Below are 20,480 nucleotides of genomic sequence, written 5' to 3' on the forward strand. Positions count from 1 at the left end.
TCAAACCCAAACTCTGTGGTTCTCTCTTTCTCATTACCATAGTCAGCACATCCTGACATCCAGGAGAAATTTTGAATTTTTGTCGTTAAGTTCTTCTTATATTTTACTGAAAAATGCAGGGAATATGTTACTTTGTGCAACATTTAAATCCCTCTACGTTTGAATTGCGTGTATTTAACAAGAATGGTGAGGATGGTTTGTGTTTCCATGCCTGGAGCCAGCCTGCTGTGTCCCTGTTCATCAGGAATTCCTCAAGGATGCCATTGGTGTCCCTCAGGGGTGCCAGGTGTGGAGCTGGAAGGTCAGAGGAGGGAGCAGGGCACTGCATCCCTTTGTCCTGCACAGGATTGGCCCTGTTGGGGGCTCCTGCTTTGCTTGGGGAAGGAGAGCCTGTGCTGTTGGGGGATTTATAATTGGGACAAATTTTGTGTATTAGACTTTTTGTTTAATGGTCTGTGCTGAGAGGCATCTCCATTTGTTGTAGAAGTTGTAGATTCCCCTCAAATGTTTTGTCCTGGTGACTCCAAGAGACAAAACTGAGAAAGCTGAGATTTTCCAACTTATTAATTAGAGAGTTTTCAGCTGCTACCAGTGATTTGGGCCCTTCCTCCTGGAGTTTATGCCTTGAGGGAGGTGAAAGCATCTTGCACTTGAGCACTGTGCATCCAAGGACAGATTTCCCTAAAGGACTATTACAAACTGCACAGACCCAAGGCTCCAACACAAGAAATCAAGGAGGTTCAAGTTGTTTTCCTAAAAAAATTTTGATCTGTGAGTAGCTAATGATATACAATGTATAAATTATGGTTCAACCTCTAACTGAGCCAAACCCTTCAGACCTCTAAATGTTCTTTGCTGTGTTCAAAATCTCAAAGTCTTTATAGTGTGGAATTATGGGAGGAATTTTATCAGTCAGAACCATTTCTAAGAGATAAACAAAAGTGATTCTCAAGAGTCCCTAAGCTCCCTCAAAACTCCCTGAACCAAACACTTCAGGGAAAAAGGGACAGAGGGAAGTGATTGCAGCTGGGGTGGTATCCCAAAGGGAGCAATCACAGCATCCTTATCCTCCCCTTCCATCCTGGACTCTGCAGTTTCTGAGGCAGTCTCCTGGGATGGAGAAACAGTTTCTCTCATCTAATGCAGCCACAAAGATGTGACATTTATATGTATTTTCATAAATATCTACAATTATCTGCATAGCACAACAGTGGAAGTAAATACGGGTACCTATTACTCCTCACATGATTATTGATGGGATATTCACAGGTCAATTGAAAATCATAGAAAATAATCACTACTATTTTTAATGTCTGCAAGGCTTATTTTAGCAACTACAAAAACACCTGTATTTTAGGAAATAATCCTCTGAGCCATTGATTTGTAATTGCACTAATTATTTCTTGATGACTTCATGTGTGGTAAAATCTTTCAAATGAAGAAATGAACTAATATATAGAGTGTCGCCCTTAGCTTTAAAAAGGAAACAAGGTGCAGGACTGTCTTTGCCACACGTAAAATCATGTGTAAGAAATTTTAAACACGTGTAAGAAATTTTCCATCTGTCCTTTAGGTCCTGAGGAGTTGGATTTCAAGTGCAGCCCGAATTTCATCAGCTGCATTGGCACCAACAAATGCATCCACTTGTCCCAGCTCTGCAATGGGGTCTACGACTGCTCCGATGGCTACGACGAAGGAGTTCATTGCAGGGGTGAGTGAAAATTGTTTAACATCAAATCTTCCACTCCATTTTCTTTTTTGGTTTCAAAGAGAATGAGAAATTACTCCTTGGGAATACATATAGGTATATATGTGTGTGTGAATATGTGTAAAACACCCAAAAGCAAACCAATAGAAGCATATTTTAATGATAGAAGTGTATTTTAATTTAAAACATGTTTCAAGTTAATTTAAAAAAATATTTTATGTGAACCAAATGCAAGTAAAAAACACACAGAGATTTTGACACTTTTACTGCATTAATTACTAAGTTTATATGATAGAAACTCTTCTATCAAAAGAAGGATGAGGAGACTTTACTGAGCAAAGTTGGGCAGCACAAAGAATGTTTGCCACAAAGAATTTTCTTTTCCTTATAAATTCTGCTTAAACCCCAAAAAGTCAAAAAAACCCACTGAAAAATATATCAAGTTTGCTATGAGCATTATCAATATATATCAATAAATACATAAAATATATCAAATTTGCTATGAGCATTGTTTTGCATGGAGGACTTTGTTTCAGGAGGGTTTTATGCAAATGATCTACTGTTTAATAATGTAGTCACCAAATTCTGACAATGAGAAATCTTAAATAGAAAAAAATTGGTGAAGGTCAACTATTTAATATCTCAGCTCAACTGAGATGACTTTTTGAGCTCTGCATTGGGGATAGCTTTAGGGCCAAATCTTGGCTACCTTGAACCAGTTATTTTTAATCAGCAGATTTCCAGATGAATGATTGTTGATGATGTTCAAGAGATCTGATGTTCCAGACCAGAAACCCAGAGACAGGTGCTGGGACTTCTGCTGCAATGCAAAATGACAATATACAGTGAAAGATACAATTAATGGTAGAGTTCAGAAAGTTAAATTAGAATTTAAAATTTCATGTGGACATATTTTCAGAGCTGTCAGAGTGAAATCTAAGCCCACACCAAAAATAAGCCACATTGAAAAAAGAAATTAAAATTAGAAAAAAAAAAAAAAAAAAAGAAAAGCCATCTGGAATTAATCAGAGCAATACTGCTGACTTCACAAAACTACAAATAGTTATTTTTATCTAGCCAGGTGAGGATACAGGCTGTCATAAAATAGATGAAAATTCTTATTCACAGTGATAGGAATCATTTCTTTTCTTGAAGGCTCAACTGTTTTATAGTCCTTGTTCAATGAGCATTACACAAAATCAAAATTTGTGCCAGCATATTGGATTTAGCACTGGGCCCTGCATGCAAAAAAAACCCCAAAAGTTAAACTGGCCAAAACACTTTTTGGCCTATACTGACAATTTCTGAAGTTGCAGGTGAGTGTTTTTCAGGGAATAGTATTTATTCATTAAGTTCTGTTTAAATTTGTGTTCCTCAATTTTTCATGTTTTTCTGTAAATTACTCTGGATTAAATTACTGAGGATTAAAAATCTCCAGTGCTGAATAATTATTATTTTATAACTGTCTTATATTTGTATTGTATTTTAAGTCTTTAAACCACAAGATTATTGGAATCAGAAAAAAATATAGACTAAAAGTACAATCCTATGTTAGTGGCAATGGAATATGTTTGCTTTTCTTATTGTTCACGTGTCCTGTATTTTGGAATGCGATAGCACATAAAATACCCAATCTATATTCACATCCTTTTAATTTATTCTCAAATACACTTTGTAAGGTTCATGTTGATTCCCACTCCTTTCTTTATTATCATACATGAATATGGAAGCTTCCCAGTGGAAAAATTACTGGCTGCTTTAATAAATCACCATAGAATTTGGTAAAACATTCTAAATAAATATTTCTCCTAGATCACACAGAACACCTACATAATGAAGTGTCACTATCTAGGAAATGGTTAACAACTCATTAATATTGATTCTTCTGGCAGTTCCATATTTTTACTTGCTTAGTGGGGGCAGAATTGAAAATATTAGTGGAAATATTAGTGAAAATATCAGCCAAAGAATATAGACAACCATAATTTTACATTATGATCCTGTAGTTCCAAACAATGTCAATTAAAGTGTCATTATGTTACATTCTGATATATCAAATATTTGGTATGAGTTCCTTATAGTTTTAATTACAGGGAGTCATGTAATTATTGTCTCTCTCTCTCTGTCTATATGTGTATATATATATTTATATATATATATCTTTATTAGAAAAATGTTTGGGTGACCTTTCATTACTTTCTGAGTCTTGAACCCACAAGTCATATTTTGAACTCATTTTTGTGGCCAAAAGTTGCAAAGTTACTTCAGAAATCCAGCCAAACCATTAGCTTTTCCTTTATATTACTCACAAGAGTGGCATTATCAATTGTGCTGTAATTAACAGTGGCCATGTGAAGTTTGTGATGGAGGAAGGCAACAGCAATTTTCAATATTGAATTGCAAGGAGCCCAGCTGGTCACAGAGCTGTGTTAAAATCACCTCTTGTTGGGGACACTGACAGTGCTGTGTAAATAAGTCACAGTCCAAGCACCAGGAAAATCAGTTGTGGTTGGAAATATGGGGGTGTCACCAGGGCAAAGCCCATTTCAGGGCACAGGTAACTCCAAAGGGGTGAAATCTCTAAGAACTAATGGGCTATAACATCCAGCAAGTGGAATTATTCTAATTTCTTTCTCTAAATTTAACATTCTCACATTAATTCATTATTAACAATCTTTTAGAGTTGTATTGAAGCCTGCACCTTTCCCTGGCAAGGGGAAATATGGTCATGGCTCCAGTGTGCAATGGTAATATATGGGAAATTTCAAGGGAATAGTAGTAAATACAATGACATTCCTGTACGTTCATCTTTTATTTCAGGCACATATGCATTTTTGCAGGTGAATGTAATGCATAAATTCAGGAGAGGTTGTGGCAATATGAAATAAAAAATGTTTTATTGCGCATGGTTGTTTCACATTATGTATTCCAATGTCCTTCAGAGGAGAAAGGGGTGTGTAATTCACTGGATTTGTACCTCAGAGCATGCAGTAGTGATAAGACATCTGTATTTGGTCAGTTTGGGCTCCTTTTCATTTTTTATCTAATTGAAGAATGCTTTAGAGAGGGTGAATAAGGGAGAAATCAAAATATATATTAACCCTTCCCATAAAGAAAGGTGTTATATATATATTTTATTTATATATATATACACATATATGTGTGTATATATGTATATATATTTATCTATATAAATAATATATATAATGATATATATGAATAATATATAATGATATAAAATATTTATAAATATAAAATATAAATAATAGAACAGATAAATAAAAATAAATATATAAAATATAAATTATAAATATAAAATATATAAACATATAAATGTAAATAATAAATAAATAAATATTAATTAATTATTATATATATATATATATGAGGCTCTTGAGTTTTCTGAAAATCCCAACAATTCCAGCACAATCCAGCCCTACTGAGTGGGGGTCTCACACCCATCAGCTCCAGGGAGAGTTTCTAAATCTCAGATAAAATTTACCAGTGCCAAACCTGGAGCCAAGCTTGAGTAGTTCTAGTAGAAGACTGCTCCAGATCTGCTCTTGGCAATTAAGCTCCTTTCTTTGACACACCTCTCCAGGCTTCTTTGGAGAGCCAGGCCTTTATTTCAGCTGCTCTTTCAGCCACTTTTACTGCTCAGCTGAGCAATGAGCTGAGAACTCTCCTGCCCCAGGGAGCTGCCAAATTATTGCAAACTGAAGTTTTTTAGTTCCAAGTCTTTCCTTCACAGGGTTTATCCCAGTGTGGGGCTGGGGCTGGCTCTGGTTAGTTAAAGCTGGGCTCATGTGCCTGCAGCTTGTCCCAGTCTGATTTTGAGGTCTTTTGAAGGCCAAAATACCTTTTCTTCTTCTTTTTTATTTTTCCTCCTGAAAGTTTTAGGAATGGCTCAGGCAAATATCTGTCATGGGGTAGTTGGAATTACCTGGCCTTGATTATGTAAACCATTAGATATAATTATTAAGATAATTTCTAGAGAATTACAGTCACAATCCCATGAATCTTAGTAAAGGTGTTTGTTTGTTTGGTTGGGTTTTTTTTGTTTGTTTGGTTTTTTTTAAATAGTTCTGCAGAGGTGAGCTGTACATTTTCATAAATATGGCACACAATTGAAAGTGGTGTGCCAAAATTGGGATTTGGTCTGAGTTTGTGCTAGAGGAAACTAAAATTTGTACAGAGTATGGAGATCTCCTTTTTTAATTAACTAACTCATTATTTAGTAGCTCCTGGAATGGCTGTGCTAGAATTTTAGCTTTCCAGCCAGAAAATGCTAAAAGAATACTGCAAAAAATACCAGTGCAAATAGACTCCTTCCAAGTCTTCAGATTATTTAGGTCTTTATTAACTGTGATCTGAACCGTAATCTCTGAAGTCTCTAATCAATAAAATATTCAAAGGCAAACTCTGGATCATTTAGTATTAAAAAATTGTTGAACACACATTGAGAAGTTTTGGCCAAAGGCTGTTCTGTTTTAGCAGCCTATAATCAGAGTATTGTTTTTCTGTTTAGGCTTTTTGAATGAATTGTTAACAGAAGATGAAGATAAATGCTGCTGTTACTCAATTGTGTTTTGTTCTGGTCTTTCTACAGCAGGAACAGTGGGAAATTTCAAGTAGTGTTTGCCAGAGGGGAAAATACAAATTTCAGAATTTTAAGGAAAATTCAGACCTTTCAAGAATGATGGAAAGTTATAAAACTGAAAGATATGGACCTACATTTAGATCCTTGTCTTAATTTTATTTTATTTTTTTTGCTAGTGAAGTTGTATAATAAGGTAACAAAAAAACCCTGAAATAGTCAGGAGTTGTAAATGTCCCTCCATTTCCTCATGAGAGTTTTTCTGGAAGTAATGCTCACCTGCATCAGAGTTCCCTGTGAACTCATTTGATTTATTCTGACAAGCTTTAAATCACTCATCCTTTAAGGCTGTGATGTACAAAGCCTCCCAGGAGGTTTCTGAATCCTGGAACCCCCAGGAAATCTCCCAGAGCTCCTGATGGACCAGTGGGGCTGCTGAAGCCATCAGGTAACATTTGGAATTATTCCCACTGTGACCACCCTGCATTCTGCACCAAGGTTTCCACTTGGATTATGAGGCAGAAAAGAGAAAAAAGTGGGGGTATTAAAATTAAAAAAAAACCCAAAACTGAGTGGTTTTGCTTTGGAACAGAGCTGTTAGTAAAGAGCTCTACTTGTCTGGCTGAAGGCTCAATTTGCATAGTTTAGTATTATGATATCTCCTCATTTCAGCATCCAAACATCCAATTTCTTGTATATTTCTGTCTTTCCTATATTTTTGCTTCAATACAGCATGATGTGGCTCATTCAAATTAGCCAAGGTCATTTAGTCTCTTCTGCTGTCAAGACAAAGAAGTCATGGGCTTGGTGATTTAATAACTTTCCATCACAAAATCCTTTTGCAGCAAAGCAAATTAGAGGGGAATGAGCAGTGGAAGACATTTGAGTGATGTGATTTCATCCCACCTTGATGGGCTGCTGCTGAGGAGTTTTTAGGCTAGAATTCACAAAGGAAAGCTGTTGTGAAGGTATCAGCATTGTCTCTGTGGCAAATTAAATGTAGGGTTTAAATGTTTGGCCATTTATGATGGTAATGTGGGACAGCAGATCATTAATTGGTTCATGGTTTGTAAAGAGGGTTCTGATCTTGTCCACTGGAGGAGCAATGTATGGAAATGGAAATGGAAATGGAAATGGAAATGGAAATACTCCAGCCAGTGTTTCTATTTCAGTTGCAGTTTCACTTTCTTGAGAGAAAATGTTGGCTACTGTTCCTTGCTGGTGATGAAATCAAGTGTTGGTCAGGTCTGGCCTCCCTGAGTACAAGTTTTGATCAGTATTTTTAGCACACACATTTAAATAGACATGCTTTCTTCAGGGCACAGAAACCATGCTTGCAATAGCAAATGCAGCTTTGGATGGTTAAGTTAACCCATGGAGTTCTACATTATTAAAAGAGGAGTAAAGATTATAATTCAAATATTTCAGGTTTCCTATGATCCTGTTGCCCAATAAAATGCACAAAGTGTAGCAGAGATGTTAATTTATCATATTTGAGATGAGATTATGGTGGTTAAGAGGGCCAATTAGTTGTTGTTAACTGGTTCATGGACAGGGCTGCAGAAACCCAAGGAAAGCAGCCACAGTCAGTGACTCAGGGGATGGCAAGGAATGATCTGAGAAATCTTTATTCTGCTTGCCAGGGATTTAGGTTAAATGCTATTTATTGTTGTTGCCTGCTGTTACTGTTTTGAGGCTGCCCTTTTTTGAGAAAACAAACATTTAAACTCATACAATGAGCATCTCCTTTTCAGTTTTACTAGAGATGTTTTATTACCTTTCTGTCGATTAGTGTGCAGAGTTACCTGCTAATTTGTCCCTGTTAGCAAACAAATAATCTAATAAAACTCCTTGAGGAGTAAGAAATGCAGCAAGCTTTTCGTATGAGTAAATCTCAAAGGATTTTTATGTAGATAAATACTCTGGGCATAATCTCTGTATCAGGAATACCAGACATATTTGCATGGCAAAAAAACCCTGACACTCCTAAACTCAGCCCGCCAGCAGCAATTGTAGCTGTGTGGCTGCTGCCTGGCTGCCATTAGATCACATCACAGAGTAAATCTTCAGTGCATTTTCAATATCCAGACCTCAGGGACAGCTTTTCACCGAGCAGAGCCTGGGACCTGACACCAAATGCTTGTGCAGCACCGGTAACCTTGGGGCGCAGGGAGAGCGACAGCACAGGGTCTGTCTTCAGCTGTCACCACCTGTATTTGAGGAGATGGGATAGCTTAGACATCCTGAAATCTTATTTTGAAGGAATAATGCTTTTTTTCTATTTCCTTTTGGGCATTTTTTCCTATTTTTTTCATTATATACATAAACTATTACACTGAGAATTTAGTGTGAGAATTTAATTACTATTTCTTGCATTAACTAATAGTAAAATTATATCTGCTGCAGAAAAACACAGCTGAGGCATCTGCCCATCAATAAAACATGTCATTAAATTTCCATGTACTCTTTTTCCAGTGACATTATTTGCCTATTCATTGCTTCATTCAACAGTGTTAAAATAATTGGGCAACCTGGTGTTTGAAGTGAGGGGAAAAAAAAAGTGACAGGCATGTGTGCTGAAAAACGTGATTTTGGTCCTCCTAGAGCAATTTATAATGTCAGCCTAAATTTACAGAATGGTATCAAATTGGAGACAGAGAAGAAGAAAGAAAAGAGCAAATTCTGGGGCTAGCATCACACAATTTGTCACAAGTGCAGTTGTCGGTTTTCTGCCCCGGGAGCCCTCAGCCAAACCACATTACAAGCCTTGGTTTCAATTCTTCCACTCCTTGCCTGGGGGGATTTGACTTCCCAGCTCCTGATCTTCCCAAGGTGAATAAACAAATAAGGAAACGACATCTGTTCTGTGAAGGGGATACTTTTGCTCCTCGGGGCTCTTTTCCAGGAGCCATAAACAGTTAAACATTTATTGTACAAATACTTGAAGCTGCAGGAGCGTTCATTTGCATTTGCAGAGTGAGTTGTGGTCTCTCACTTGTTCCCATCTCAGCAATTAGCTGGGTTTTGTTAAGCAGAGTGGTAAATTCTGGGAGCTGGGGTAGGAGTATTCCTACCTGGAATGCATCCACCTGCCTGACCACCTGTACACAGAGCACAGCAGATTCTGCATTTTCACACACTGCAATTCATAGCTGAAATAAGGAGAAACCATATTTTTTTCTTCCAGAGAAGGGCTTTGCTTCCCTATCATTCCCCACTTCTTACATTTTTCAATTTTAAGCTCATGGGACTGTATAATCCAAAAGCCTAAGTCATTCTCAAAGTGTATAATGTGGTTTAAAAATTAAAATTTGCCATTATTTCTGAGACTATGATAAACAAGTCAAGATGTCACCAGCAGTTTTAAGTGAGATTGATACTACTCAGTGGTGTGAAGTTTGCTTTGACACATTGAGAAATTACTCTTGCTCTTCCACTTAGAAGCAAGAACATGCACAGAGCGTACAAAAACTGATTTTCAGAATTCATTATACCCTCTCAGATTCCAGTCATCTTTTCTCCACAAAATTTGATGAAAGTGTAACTTAATCTTTAACTCACTGCAGTAATGCTCATGATTTTAGTTATATGACAAATGTACAGATTAAAATACTGTGAGATGAAACTGAGTAAGTTAAAAATTGTGGGCAACAGGGGAAAAAATACCTGGAAGCAATCAAGTGAAACAGAAAACTGGGGGAACACAGAGTCCAGTCAATAGCAAGGTTCATGATATTTTATTTTAGGGATTGTCAGGCAGAACTACTTTAAATCAGTATTCTCTGGAACTATGTCCATCAAAAAATGGGAATGTGTTCCCAGTGCAATATGAAAATAATTATGCATATTAAAATAAATATGAAAATAAACATGACTCCAACATGAAAATAAAGAGTTTTCTAGGGGATTTCATAATGTAAAAATAATTTATCTCTTGTGAAAATGAGTGTGTTGCAGTGCATAGGTGACAGGACATGAGCTGTGTACAAGAAGGGGGGGAAAAAAATTAGTTATGATGAGACCTGAGTCCTTCTGGAATGAATGGCAGCATTTCCTTGGGTTTGGGCTTCTGGACTGAGCCTATTTGTTTGTTTGTTTGTTTGCTGGTTTTTGTTTGTTTGTTGTTGTTGTTTTGTTGTTTTTATGTTTGGTTTTGTTTTTGTTTTGTTTTTTGGGGGGGGTTCTTGTTTTGTTTTGTTTCTTGTTGGTTTTTTTTAATGCCTTTTATTTAAGTGCTGTAAGTATTTACATGTGAAAAAAAAAACAACCCAACCAAAAAACAAACCCTCTAAGTAACTGTTCCATCTGAGGAAGAATAAGCCATATTTAAAGCTCAGATTGTGACCATGACCCACTCTCTGTAAATCAACAATATTTTCTGACACTCAACTGTTGGAAAAGGCAGCTGCAGTTGCATTGGCTTCTCTCTGAGTGTCTCTTTCTAAGGGTAGAATATGCTGGTGAGACAAATCCTGTGAAATCAAACTTTTTGAGACTACATTTAGCATATTTCTAAAATATTTTCCATCAATCTAGTCCTTCTTAAAATCCACTAACATGCAGGAAAATACCAGAAATGCAGTTTGGAAGACAGGGTATCCTGTACATGGGATGGATTTACTGGAACAAAGTGCCAGTGCCCACTTTCCCCAAGGAAGTGTTGGCCACTAGGATTGAAAATGAGGGAAAATTAGCAGCAATCCAGATTATGATTCCAACAAAGCATTGATCCCACGCACAGTGACACTTTTCTGACTTTTCAGCTTGGTTTTCACACTCATGAGAGAGAGATTCCACAAGAGCTGATGTCACATTCCCAGAGCAAGAGCAGTAAGGGAGAAAATGTCTGTGGTTTGCAATAAAAGAATCATTCATAGTGCTTCAATCCCCAAACACATTTTGTAGCCCAACTATACAGAAGGTCAAAATCCTCACTCATTAAGAACTAAATATGGTCTTTTTTTAACAAATGCCCTGTTTAATTACTAGCAGGCAATTCAGCACAATTAGTTGCTGTCTGAGGTACTTTTTTTCTTTTTTCTAATGGTCTTGCATATTTCATGGCTTCTTTCAAAACCATGCATCAGATGGAGGGCCTGCTACTTGTTTAATTGACTTTTTCCCTCTCTTAATGATGTGCATCTCCTGGAATTTTAGCAGAGATGAGCCCAGCTTACAAATAAAAAAGAAAAAGAGAGTTCACAATTCTGAAGTAGAAGAACATTTGGTTGTCTTTTAACAAACTGAGCTTTTTTAATCCACTGAAAGACAAGGAAGCAGAGCTACACAAAACATTTATGAGCAGGTAACTTTTAGGTTTCTACAGGAAAGACATGAGTAGAGTTTAGATTCTCAGACTAATGGCACACAGTGGCATCAGGAGGATAAAAAAAATGAGAATAAGTTCTGTTCTGCAAAATGTTACATTAAATGAGCACAGTTACATTAAAACAAAGTTATTCAGACATCCTGAGGACTCACATTTAAGGTACATGGTCACTAAAAATACTTCTGTGAGGCACAACTGTTCTGCTTTCTGCCATGACCTGACACTTACAATTTATGTTAAAAAATAATCAATTAATGACTTATAAATTTAAGTGGACACACTTTGGGGCCCATACTTCTGTTTTGTGGTAAACTTGAATGTCCTGTGTTCAAAAAAAAAGTGAAGTGAGCCCTTCAGGAAAACCTGGGAATGCATCCTGCCCTTCCCATAGGAGATGGATGTTTTGATTTTTAGTGAAGAGAAAAAATATCCCAAACAAAACCTAAACCAAATGTCATGTTGGTCACAATGTCTGCTATTAAAGGATAAAGCAGTGTCCTCTTCAGACTGTAATTTCTCTCTTGAGCTTAATGGAGGGGGGAAAAAACAGCTTTAAATAGCAGCATGGCTTTTAGTGACATGGCGTGGGTGACAGTTCAGCTGGAGGAAAATGGGGATCATGGAGGGTCCCTCTCTGACTGAAAAGGTTGCTGGGTCCTACAAACGTGTCCTGTTTGGTTTTCCCAAGGAGAACCAGATGAAAGGCAATAAAAATGCCCTTACATGATTCCCATAAAGACTCAGCCTTTCTGCTGTTTGAAAACTCTTGATTTTGAAGTCCACCAATTTCTTGATGTTGTCTGGAAACTGCAGCAAGGACATGAATCATTCCAGTGCAAAACCAGTCAAGTTTTTGGGATATAAATTTCATGTTAAATGTGGGAATTTGCAATGTCATGATTTATATATCTTAAAAAGTCAATTCTTTGCTTGTAATATTTTTTTTTTCTGCCAGTCTGTCGGATCTCAGGATCTCAGTCCTGAGGTGCCGAGCCACCGAGACCACCCTTGGGGGGCTCGGGAGTCCTGGAATGTTGCCAGAAGTGTCTGGTGGCTGGACTTTGACCCTACACAGGAGACGACACCTGTATGAGGATAGGAGGACTTCACCGAGGTGAATGGTGAAGGGATTGGTTAATTAGAGGGTGAGACACAGGGTTTAGGATTTATGTACAGGGGGGTTTAGAGAAGTAAGATGGAGGAATTGGGGTGTGTCCTGTCCTTCTTCTTCTTCTTCTTCTCCTCCATCTTCTGTGGTGATGGTGGCACTTTTGGATTGGCCATTACTAAAAGTGCACCCAGCAATAAGAATAAATGGTATTGGGGAAAAATGATAAATATTGTACACGTAACAATGGGTATAAAGATAGGTGGCTGTCCGGAGGGCGGCACAGTGTGCTCATGGCTGGCTGCTGAGCAGACCTCTGTCGGGCTGAAAGAAAATTTTTTAGATAAACAATTAATAAACATAAAAACCGAAAGAAGAACTGAAGCCTCTTCTCGTCTTTTGATACGCGGGCTGCCCCAAGGCCACTCTGGGCCTTTCCAGGCCCTTCAAACAGCCGAAAACCAACACCAGTCCAGGATATTTTTTTTCTTTCTGATGCTAAAGGTGTCTAGAGCTCAGAGGAGCCATTTGGAGAATACCTCAGGTTTTTAAGACTCATCACCAAGTCAGCAAGAGCCCTTGCTGTATCTAAAGGATATATATGTGCTCCATGTGATACGTCCCTAAGGATTACACAAATCATACCAAGCTCCCACAGGCAGTGGAATGGGAAGCTGGGCAGGATGTGAAGGCACACAGGTCAGGAATTGGCTGGGTTTGAACCCCAGCTCTGAAAACATCCCCTGAGAACAGGGACGGAGAGATTTGAAAGGATTCATCCCTCCATGTGGAAAATCACTCTGTTGGTCTTACAGCACCACTCCTGGTGTTCACCAAGGCACCCAGGAAGCTCTTTTCAATAGATGGACTGTAAATAACAGTAGGAATTGCTGCTGTGTTAGAATCTAACTGAAAGCACTGTCAGTGAAATACAATTGTGGTTAAGGGTGCATCTGCAGGCCTTTGCTGCTGCCTTCAGCTGTGGAAGTGCTGCTCACACAGGGCTTGTTCCCCTAATGAAGGCACAGCTGCGCATTTAGGCATTGACAAAGAGTGTGATTAGGGATTCTAGACTTCCAGAATAGTTTATCTGCCTTCAAAGAGTTGTTGCAAGCAACTAATTCTTGGAGAGATTTGTTATTGTCTTGTGCTGAGGGCTTTTCTGGAGGTGGAAGCACAGAAAAGCTGTGGCAGTTCAGTAAATCTTTGCATTGGCCAGAGTTTATATCCTGCTTCATTTGATGTTGGGGTTGATGAGCAAGTGAGACTGTGTAAAATCTGAAATCATTAGTTCAAATGGAAATTACTGGGTGTGGAAACCCAGGGCACCACAGGGAATATTTCTGTGTCTGCTCCGGGGTGCCCTGATCCCCAGGGCAGCATTGACTTTGACCCTCATTCATGGAGAAAGTTTCCTGGACTTCAAGATAGACCAGAATCCACAAAAGTGTGAAATAGATTATAGAGAACAGTGCAGGTGTGTCACTTGCTGAGAAATTGAGGTTTTGGAAGTTTTAGTGTGTTGTGGATAGAAGCAAGATGGAGGGCACAGGGCATCATCCTGGGTTTCTTCTTCGTGCTTCTTCTTCCTCCTTCTCCAGGGGTTTGGGTGGCATTTTGTAATTGGGCAGAAAAGTCCCCATTGCAGCTCTTTGGGATCAATTCTTGGGTTAAAAGGGAAAACAATCTAGGTGTCAGTTCTTAATTGGATAGTTTAGCCTTAAAAGATCTTGCAGTCAGAGATTGTTGGCCATTTTGTGCCTTCTAATGAAAAGGTGCCAAACTCACAGCAGTGAGACTGTTTGATAAGAAATTATAAACACCTGAGTCAGAACTTGAACTGTGTCTCAAGTGCCTTCAATCCAGACCCAGAGAAACCCACAACTGGGTGTTTCTTTGGTTTTGGTTGGAATCTTTTTGCCAATTCTTGTCTCACCCCTGGCAGTGGCGTTTTCCTCAAGGAGAGGTGGGCTCAGCTCAGCCATCCTGTGCTGATTCTGGGCACAGAACCTGCTGTGCAGTGACCTCCTTCAGCCCTAATGCACATTCTAGCCTCAATTTCTGCTCAGGAGCTCCCCTCCCTGCATGCAAGGATTATAAATGGAGACCATAATTTGTTTGGACTATGTAAAATATGTCTGAGGCTTCCAAGGAGCTGACAATGCTGATGTTCAGCACTGTGAGTTCTGCTGGCAGGTAGCTCGGAAATGTTGATTATGGTGCTGAACATTGCTTGTACTTGCATCTGGATGTTAGAAAGGACATTTTTTTGGGGAAAAAAAAATGTGTGTGGCAAAAATATAAAATGATAATTGATTTTTTTTTCTTAATAGCCATTAGCCAACAAGTTTTGTAGTTTTTAATACAAATTAATCTAGATTGTTGTGTATAGAAGGCTAGAATATTTGTAAATTTAAAAAATCAAACATGAATTTTAAAAACAATTTGATATTAGGTCTTTAGCAAAACACCACAGACTCTGCCTGATTTAATTAAAAGTGTAGGTTTTGTTGCATTCCCATCCTGATGTATTTTAAGAAGAGAATTGCAGAAACCTTCACTAAATCCATGCTCTACATAGAGGAGTTTACTTTAGAAAAGGTCAGATAATATATTATAGAATTAGAGTTTAGAACTTTGAAAAATTAGATTTTATTGATTGTGATAAAAATCTAAAATAATTACTGGAAAATAAGAACAAATGGTACTCGATTCTTTAAAAAATAATTTAAAATTTGAAAAGTCCCAGCATTTGGATGAGAGGTGTCTTGTCCTTTGATATTATGGACAAGATGGAAACTCTTCTGTGCTACTTGTGAAGCACAGATAATTGGTGAAATTAAGAAAACAACAGTTGATCAAGAACTTTCTGGATGTGGAGGAGGTGAAGGTGGTGCTGAGATGAAGAAGACCTGTGCATCCAGGCAGGAAAATGCCCAAGGGAGAAGGAGAGCACTGTGCTTCCTGAAATCACAGAGTTCAAATACAGAATTTTCTTCCTGGGTGATCTTGTATGCTCTGGACAGATTTTCCAGCAGGCAGGAAATAACCTGGAGCTGGTGGATGAGTAGGGCTGGTCAGAAGCTCTGAAAGCACATCTAATGTTGCCTGGAATAGACAGCGAGGCCATTATAAAGCAGCATGAAAATTGTTTTTACCTCAATCCTTTTTTAAAAAGAGATGTGTGTCGCCAGCTGCAGTGCAATTTACTTTCAGAATATCATGCAAAAACTTCTCTAGTCTCCTCAGAGGGTCATCTAAATATGGATGTTTTCAAGGAAGAAAAGATGATCAATCTAAAACTTGCAGGATAAAGCTTTTATAACTGTTTTGAAGTTCTTTTAGAATTCATAATCTTAATTTCCACTTGAAAATGAGTCATGTCCAAAAATGTTGTTTTTTTTTTTTTTTTTTTTAAATTATGTTTGTGTTTAAAATTGTGGATAATTGATACCTTTAAACTCAGGGATGTTCTGGAAACATGGAAAGCTCTAATGGGAAATGGAGTCCTTGGCACATGATGCAGTTGCCTCTTGTTCTGGCTGTGGTATTGGCTGCAATATCCTGATTTCCCTCCTTAATTACCTGGCTGCTGAAGGATTGCAAGTTCCCTGTGACAGAGGAATGCCTCACTTGATTGAGGGGATCTGCTTGTGTAGTTTGAACTCCTGGGCACTGAGGTAATAATAATTACCTTATAATAATTCTGGCTAATCACCCCAGAGACAATTATCACACCCTGAGGTGTGTGCAGAAGGGAAAAGCCGTGGCTGGTCCATGAGCTGGGATCAATGAGCCTGTGAGAGACCTTAGGGTGGAATGCAAACACCCTGGCTGTTCAGAACACTCAACTGCCCCTTCATGTACAAAATACACCACCAAGAGTAAGGGAAAATGCTGCCTCCTGTGCCTCAGTGAAAAACAAAATAATTTCTAAGAGTTTTGATTGATCTGCAAAATGAAGAAAGTGCAAGGGGGAAAACGTAGCACAGACTGCACAAAAATTTTAACAGTGCTCAGCACTTCAGTGAGAAGAAGCAGAAGTTAAGGAAGAGATTTAAAAGAATGGTTTAAATGTTTGCTTTTTCTCCTTGCTTTAGCAGTTTGTGTAATAAGAATCAATGGCTATTTGCCTTTTAAGTCCCCATAATCTCTTAGTGGAATGAAAATTTGAGAATATGTTTCCCTGGCACAGTCAAATGCTTTGTGGATTTATATTGATGAAGATCTGGAGCCTCTTTGCAGTGGTGATATGTGCTTTTAATCCATCCATCTTTCAGCGGTGACAAAAAGCGCCTGCTCTCGTTTTAATCATAAAGTTAACTTCAAAAAGGAGATGTCAGTAAGTAAAATAAAGTGATTTTCATCTTTTAATATCACTACAAACCCATTTTTTATTGATAGGTGCCAGAAAAGGTTGCAATCATTCCTCATGACTTTAAAGCCAAAGGACTTTAGTCTGAGCACATTAAATCTGCACCAGTGGCTTTAAGGAGGTGGCAATTGCCATGTGGCCTTTGTTCCTCACAGCCAGGGAATGATCACGTCCATAAGTACAGATTCAGGTGTTTTAATCATCACCAGGAATACTTAAATCTATTAATCATTTTGTTGTTGTTTGACTAATGTTCTGTCGTTGGGCTTGATTTGCCAATGCATTCATTTGTTGCTTGTTATTTTGTCATTGAGTTATAATTTCATTATTCTCTGACCTTCTTTGTCCTCTGCTCGTGCAATTGCAGTGTAAGGGTGGGTGATGCCATTAGGACAGAATAAAAAACAATCCAAACTTTTGTTTCCCAATGAAGCTGCACAGAGCATAAATCCCAGTTAGGTTCAGCTGATTTTCTGCTGTGGTTGCACCATGACTGCTGGCAAAGAACCAAACAATGAGACAATCCAACCTGGAGGGTGTCTGGGCAGGCAATGAGCACAGAGAGCTAGGCATCTCCTCCATCAGAAATTCACCCAAACTGCAGTTTGGGGACTGGATTGTTTTAAAACTGAAAAGTCAGATGTGTTGTATATATGCATATTTTTATGTTTGTAATATTGCTCAGAAGTTATTCACAGCAAAATGAATTGGCTCCTCTTTAACTGCAAAATGTCTGCTACACCTTCCCTCTCCTAATTTGGTGCTACAGATTGAAAATTTAAGATTACTTTTATTTTAGAGCACTTCAAAACTAATACTATAGAATAGTTATTCATAGGGTGAGGGAGAACTTTTTATGCCCCAGTTCTTACTACATAGTAAAAAGCTGATGAAACATTTTGAAAACGGGAATTTAATGCACTTCAAAGTGTTTGAATTCCAATATTCTGAATAGTTCATGGTTACTCTGGTGCATTGATATAATTTTCACCCACTATTCATATTTTACACTTCTGTGAAGCCAGACATGCTGTAAAGTCTGCCTCAGAGGGCTTCCACTTCAGCTGCAAATTAAATATTCTGAGCATTCCTATATTATCATGTGTATCTAAACCAAGACCAAGCTATTCAATCCTTCTACCCACAACTAACATTATAATAAAGACAATTAATAAGATAATGGATGTAACATTGTGTGATAAACTTTTCCTTGGGATAATGGGACTGTGTAGTAAAAAAGAAATGTCAAAACCTTTCACCTCTGAGGGATTTCGTATCATTCCTGTTGGAATCACAGGAGAGATGAGGAGATGAGAGAGAGTGTCCTTCCCTGCCCTGGTGCCTCCAAGATAACACATTTTTATGATTAGAAAACTCACCTGTTCACCAAGGTTAATGGTGGTTTCAAACAGTGGCTTCTCTTTGGTGTTTTTCCTGCACTGCAGCAGGATAATAACCTGTTAATAAACACTTCTGCCTGGCAGCTCTGCCCGGGCTCAGTGGCTTAAAGAGAGCCTCCAACCCCAACAGGAACAGAGGTTGTGCCTCTCCTACACTGAGCTCTCACTCATGGCCAGGGCATTGACTCCATGCCTTAACAGCTCACTAAAGATCTGCATCCAGCTCTGGGCCTGTCATGGAGGATGATTATTATCATTGTTAGCTAACTGCCTTCTCCATCTGTGCATCAACTGCAGGGAGATCCTCCCAAACTAAAACAAATGTGGCAGCTGCATGGGAATTTCAAGCAGCTGTGTCCTACATAGGTAGGGTTTTGTGTGTGCTACTGAGTGCTCTGCAAAATACACCACCACTGAGACCCTCTCCTGGCCCAGGGGGCATTGGGAATGTGATCTGTAAAAGAGAAAATTAACAGCACAATGAAAGAGGAATGTTTGCTTTTAGCAGCTCTTCTTTTATCTTTGCAGGGCTTTAAAGTTTTTGCTTTATTTCATTCATTTTATGGCAGAAGTAGGAACATTGCCATGCCAAAGCAAATCCTGGGTAGTCTAGGAACACTTCAGTTATTGATACAGGGCAGCTTGAGTCTGATTCAGTCACGTTTCACAATTTGGTTCCTAAAGCTGCATGCAGGGTGTTCTGTGCACATGGAGGCACTTTGGTACCTGGCATCAATGGCCTTGGTGCTGAAAGGACACCAAAAATTCCTGTTCCTGAGTGGCACTGGGCTAAAGGTGAGAGGTAAAGGTGAGATGAGGAGAGAGAGGGGAAATGGAGAGGGATGTTCATGCCAGAGGCTTTGGAGGACCAGGGGCTGGGCCTGGCACTGCCCTGCTTCTCTCACAAGGACTCTGGATGTGTCCACAACAGAACCAGAGCTCCATGGCTCAGGTTAGGGATGCTCTTGGCTCCTGTGGTGTTTTATCCCAAAGTCCTGGTGTGCTGCTTTCATTATCTTGGCTACACAGGCCTTGTTCTGTGAGGACTGCACAGACTGAACTGTTATTAACTGCCCTATTTTACTTTATCCTGAGCTGCTACTGCGAGCACCAGGGCTGCTGTAACAAATCCCCTTCCTTCCATCCCAGACATGGATGCATTTCAGTTTGAGGATGACTCTCAGATAGCTCACAATTACTTTATGATCCTTTTGCATGGAAGATTATTACTGTTCAGCACTGACCTGAATATTTTTCTTATGTGTTAATACAACTGCTTGGCACTTTGAAGCAAAATTGAGGAATAAAACAGCATAACCTCCCACACCAAGGAGCTGTAGTGTGAAGTGGCTTTAGGAAACAGTTGTGAAATCCTAATGTGCTGCTCATAACTTTTGATGTTTAGGAGGCTGCTGCATTGCCCCTGTGCCCAGCCATAAGATTTGTAGGAGCTGCTTTCTCCTCCTGGCAGCCTTTGGCACACACAGGAGGGAGGAAAGCTCAGCACAGAGGACTCTCAGGTTGCTGCACCTTCCCTTCAATGGTTTCTGAAGAGTCTCTTCAATCCTCATACATTTCCCCAAAAGACATTTAAATCTTATGCATGGAAATCAAATGGAAAAGAAATTACTTTCATTTTGTTGCTTTTATTTGTTTTTCTGACTTAGCCTAATGCTGAGGATTATTATAGCCAAAATAAATTGCACATTAGAAGCAGTACAACAAAGGTGTGTACAGTTTCAGTGGAAAGAAGTTTATATCAGCAAAAGTGCATAAATATGAGAGAAGCCCAACTGTGCATATTAGGAAGACAATAAATGAAAGTAGGCCATTTTTACAGTTTTTAAACAAAATTGTTGTTCATTACTGCACTGTCTGTGCTTTTGTCCCTTTGCATTCTCCACCTCCTACTTGGTATTGATTTGGGGGATAATAATAATAATAATCCACAAAAGAGGGATTT

At 38.6% G+C, this 20,480-nt stretch overlaps 1 protein-coding gene across 6 annotated transcripts in view; it reads left to right on the forward strand.

The window, feature by feature from the left end:
- The window catches only part of LRP1B (LDL receptor related protein 1B), a 638,472-nt gene that overhangs the window by 263,689 nt on the left and 354,303 nt on the right, over window positions 1-20,480 (forward strand). For all 6 annotated transcript variants that reach the window (XM_064718934.1, XM_064718938.1, XM_064718939.1 and 3 more), the window contains exon 3: window positions 1,574-1,711. In XM_064718934.1, coding sequence (XP_064575004.1) covers window positions 1,574-1,711 — 138 coding nt within the window. The remainder of the gene's footprint in view (window positions 1-1,573; window positions 1,712-20,480) is intronic.

The sequence above is a fragment of the Zonotrichia leucophrys genome, chromosome 7 (assembly GCF_028769735.1).
Source record: "Zonotrichia leucophrys gambelii isolate GWCS_2022_RI chromosome 7, RI_Zleu_2.0, whole genome shotgun sequence".
Classification (NCBI taxonomy): Eukaryota; Metazoa; Chordata; class Aves; order Passeriformes; family Passerellidae; genus Zonotrichia; species Zonotrichia leucophrys.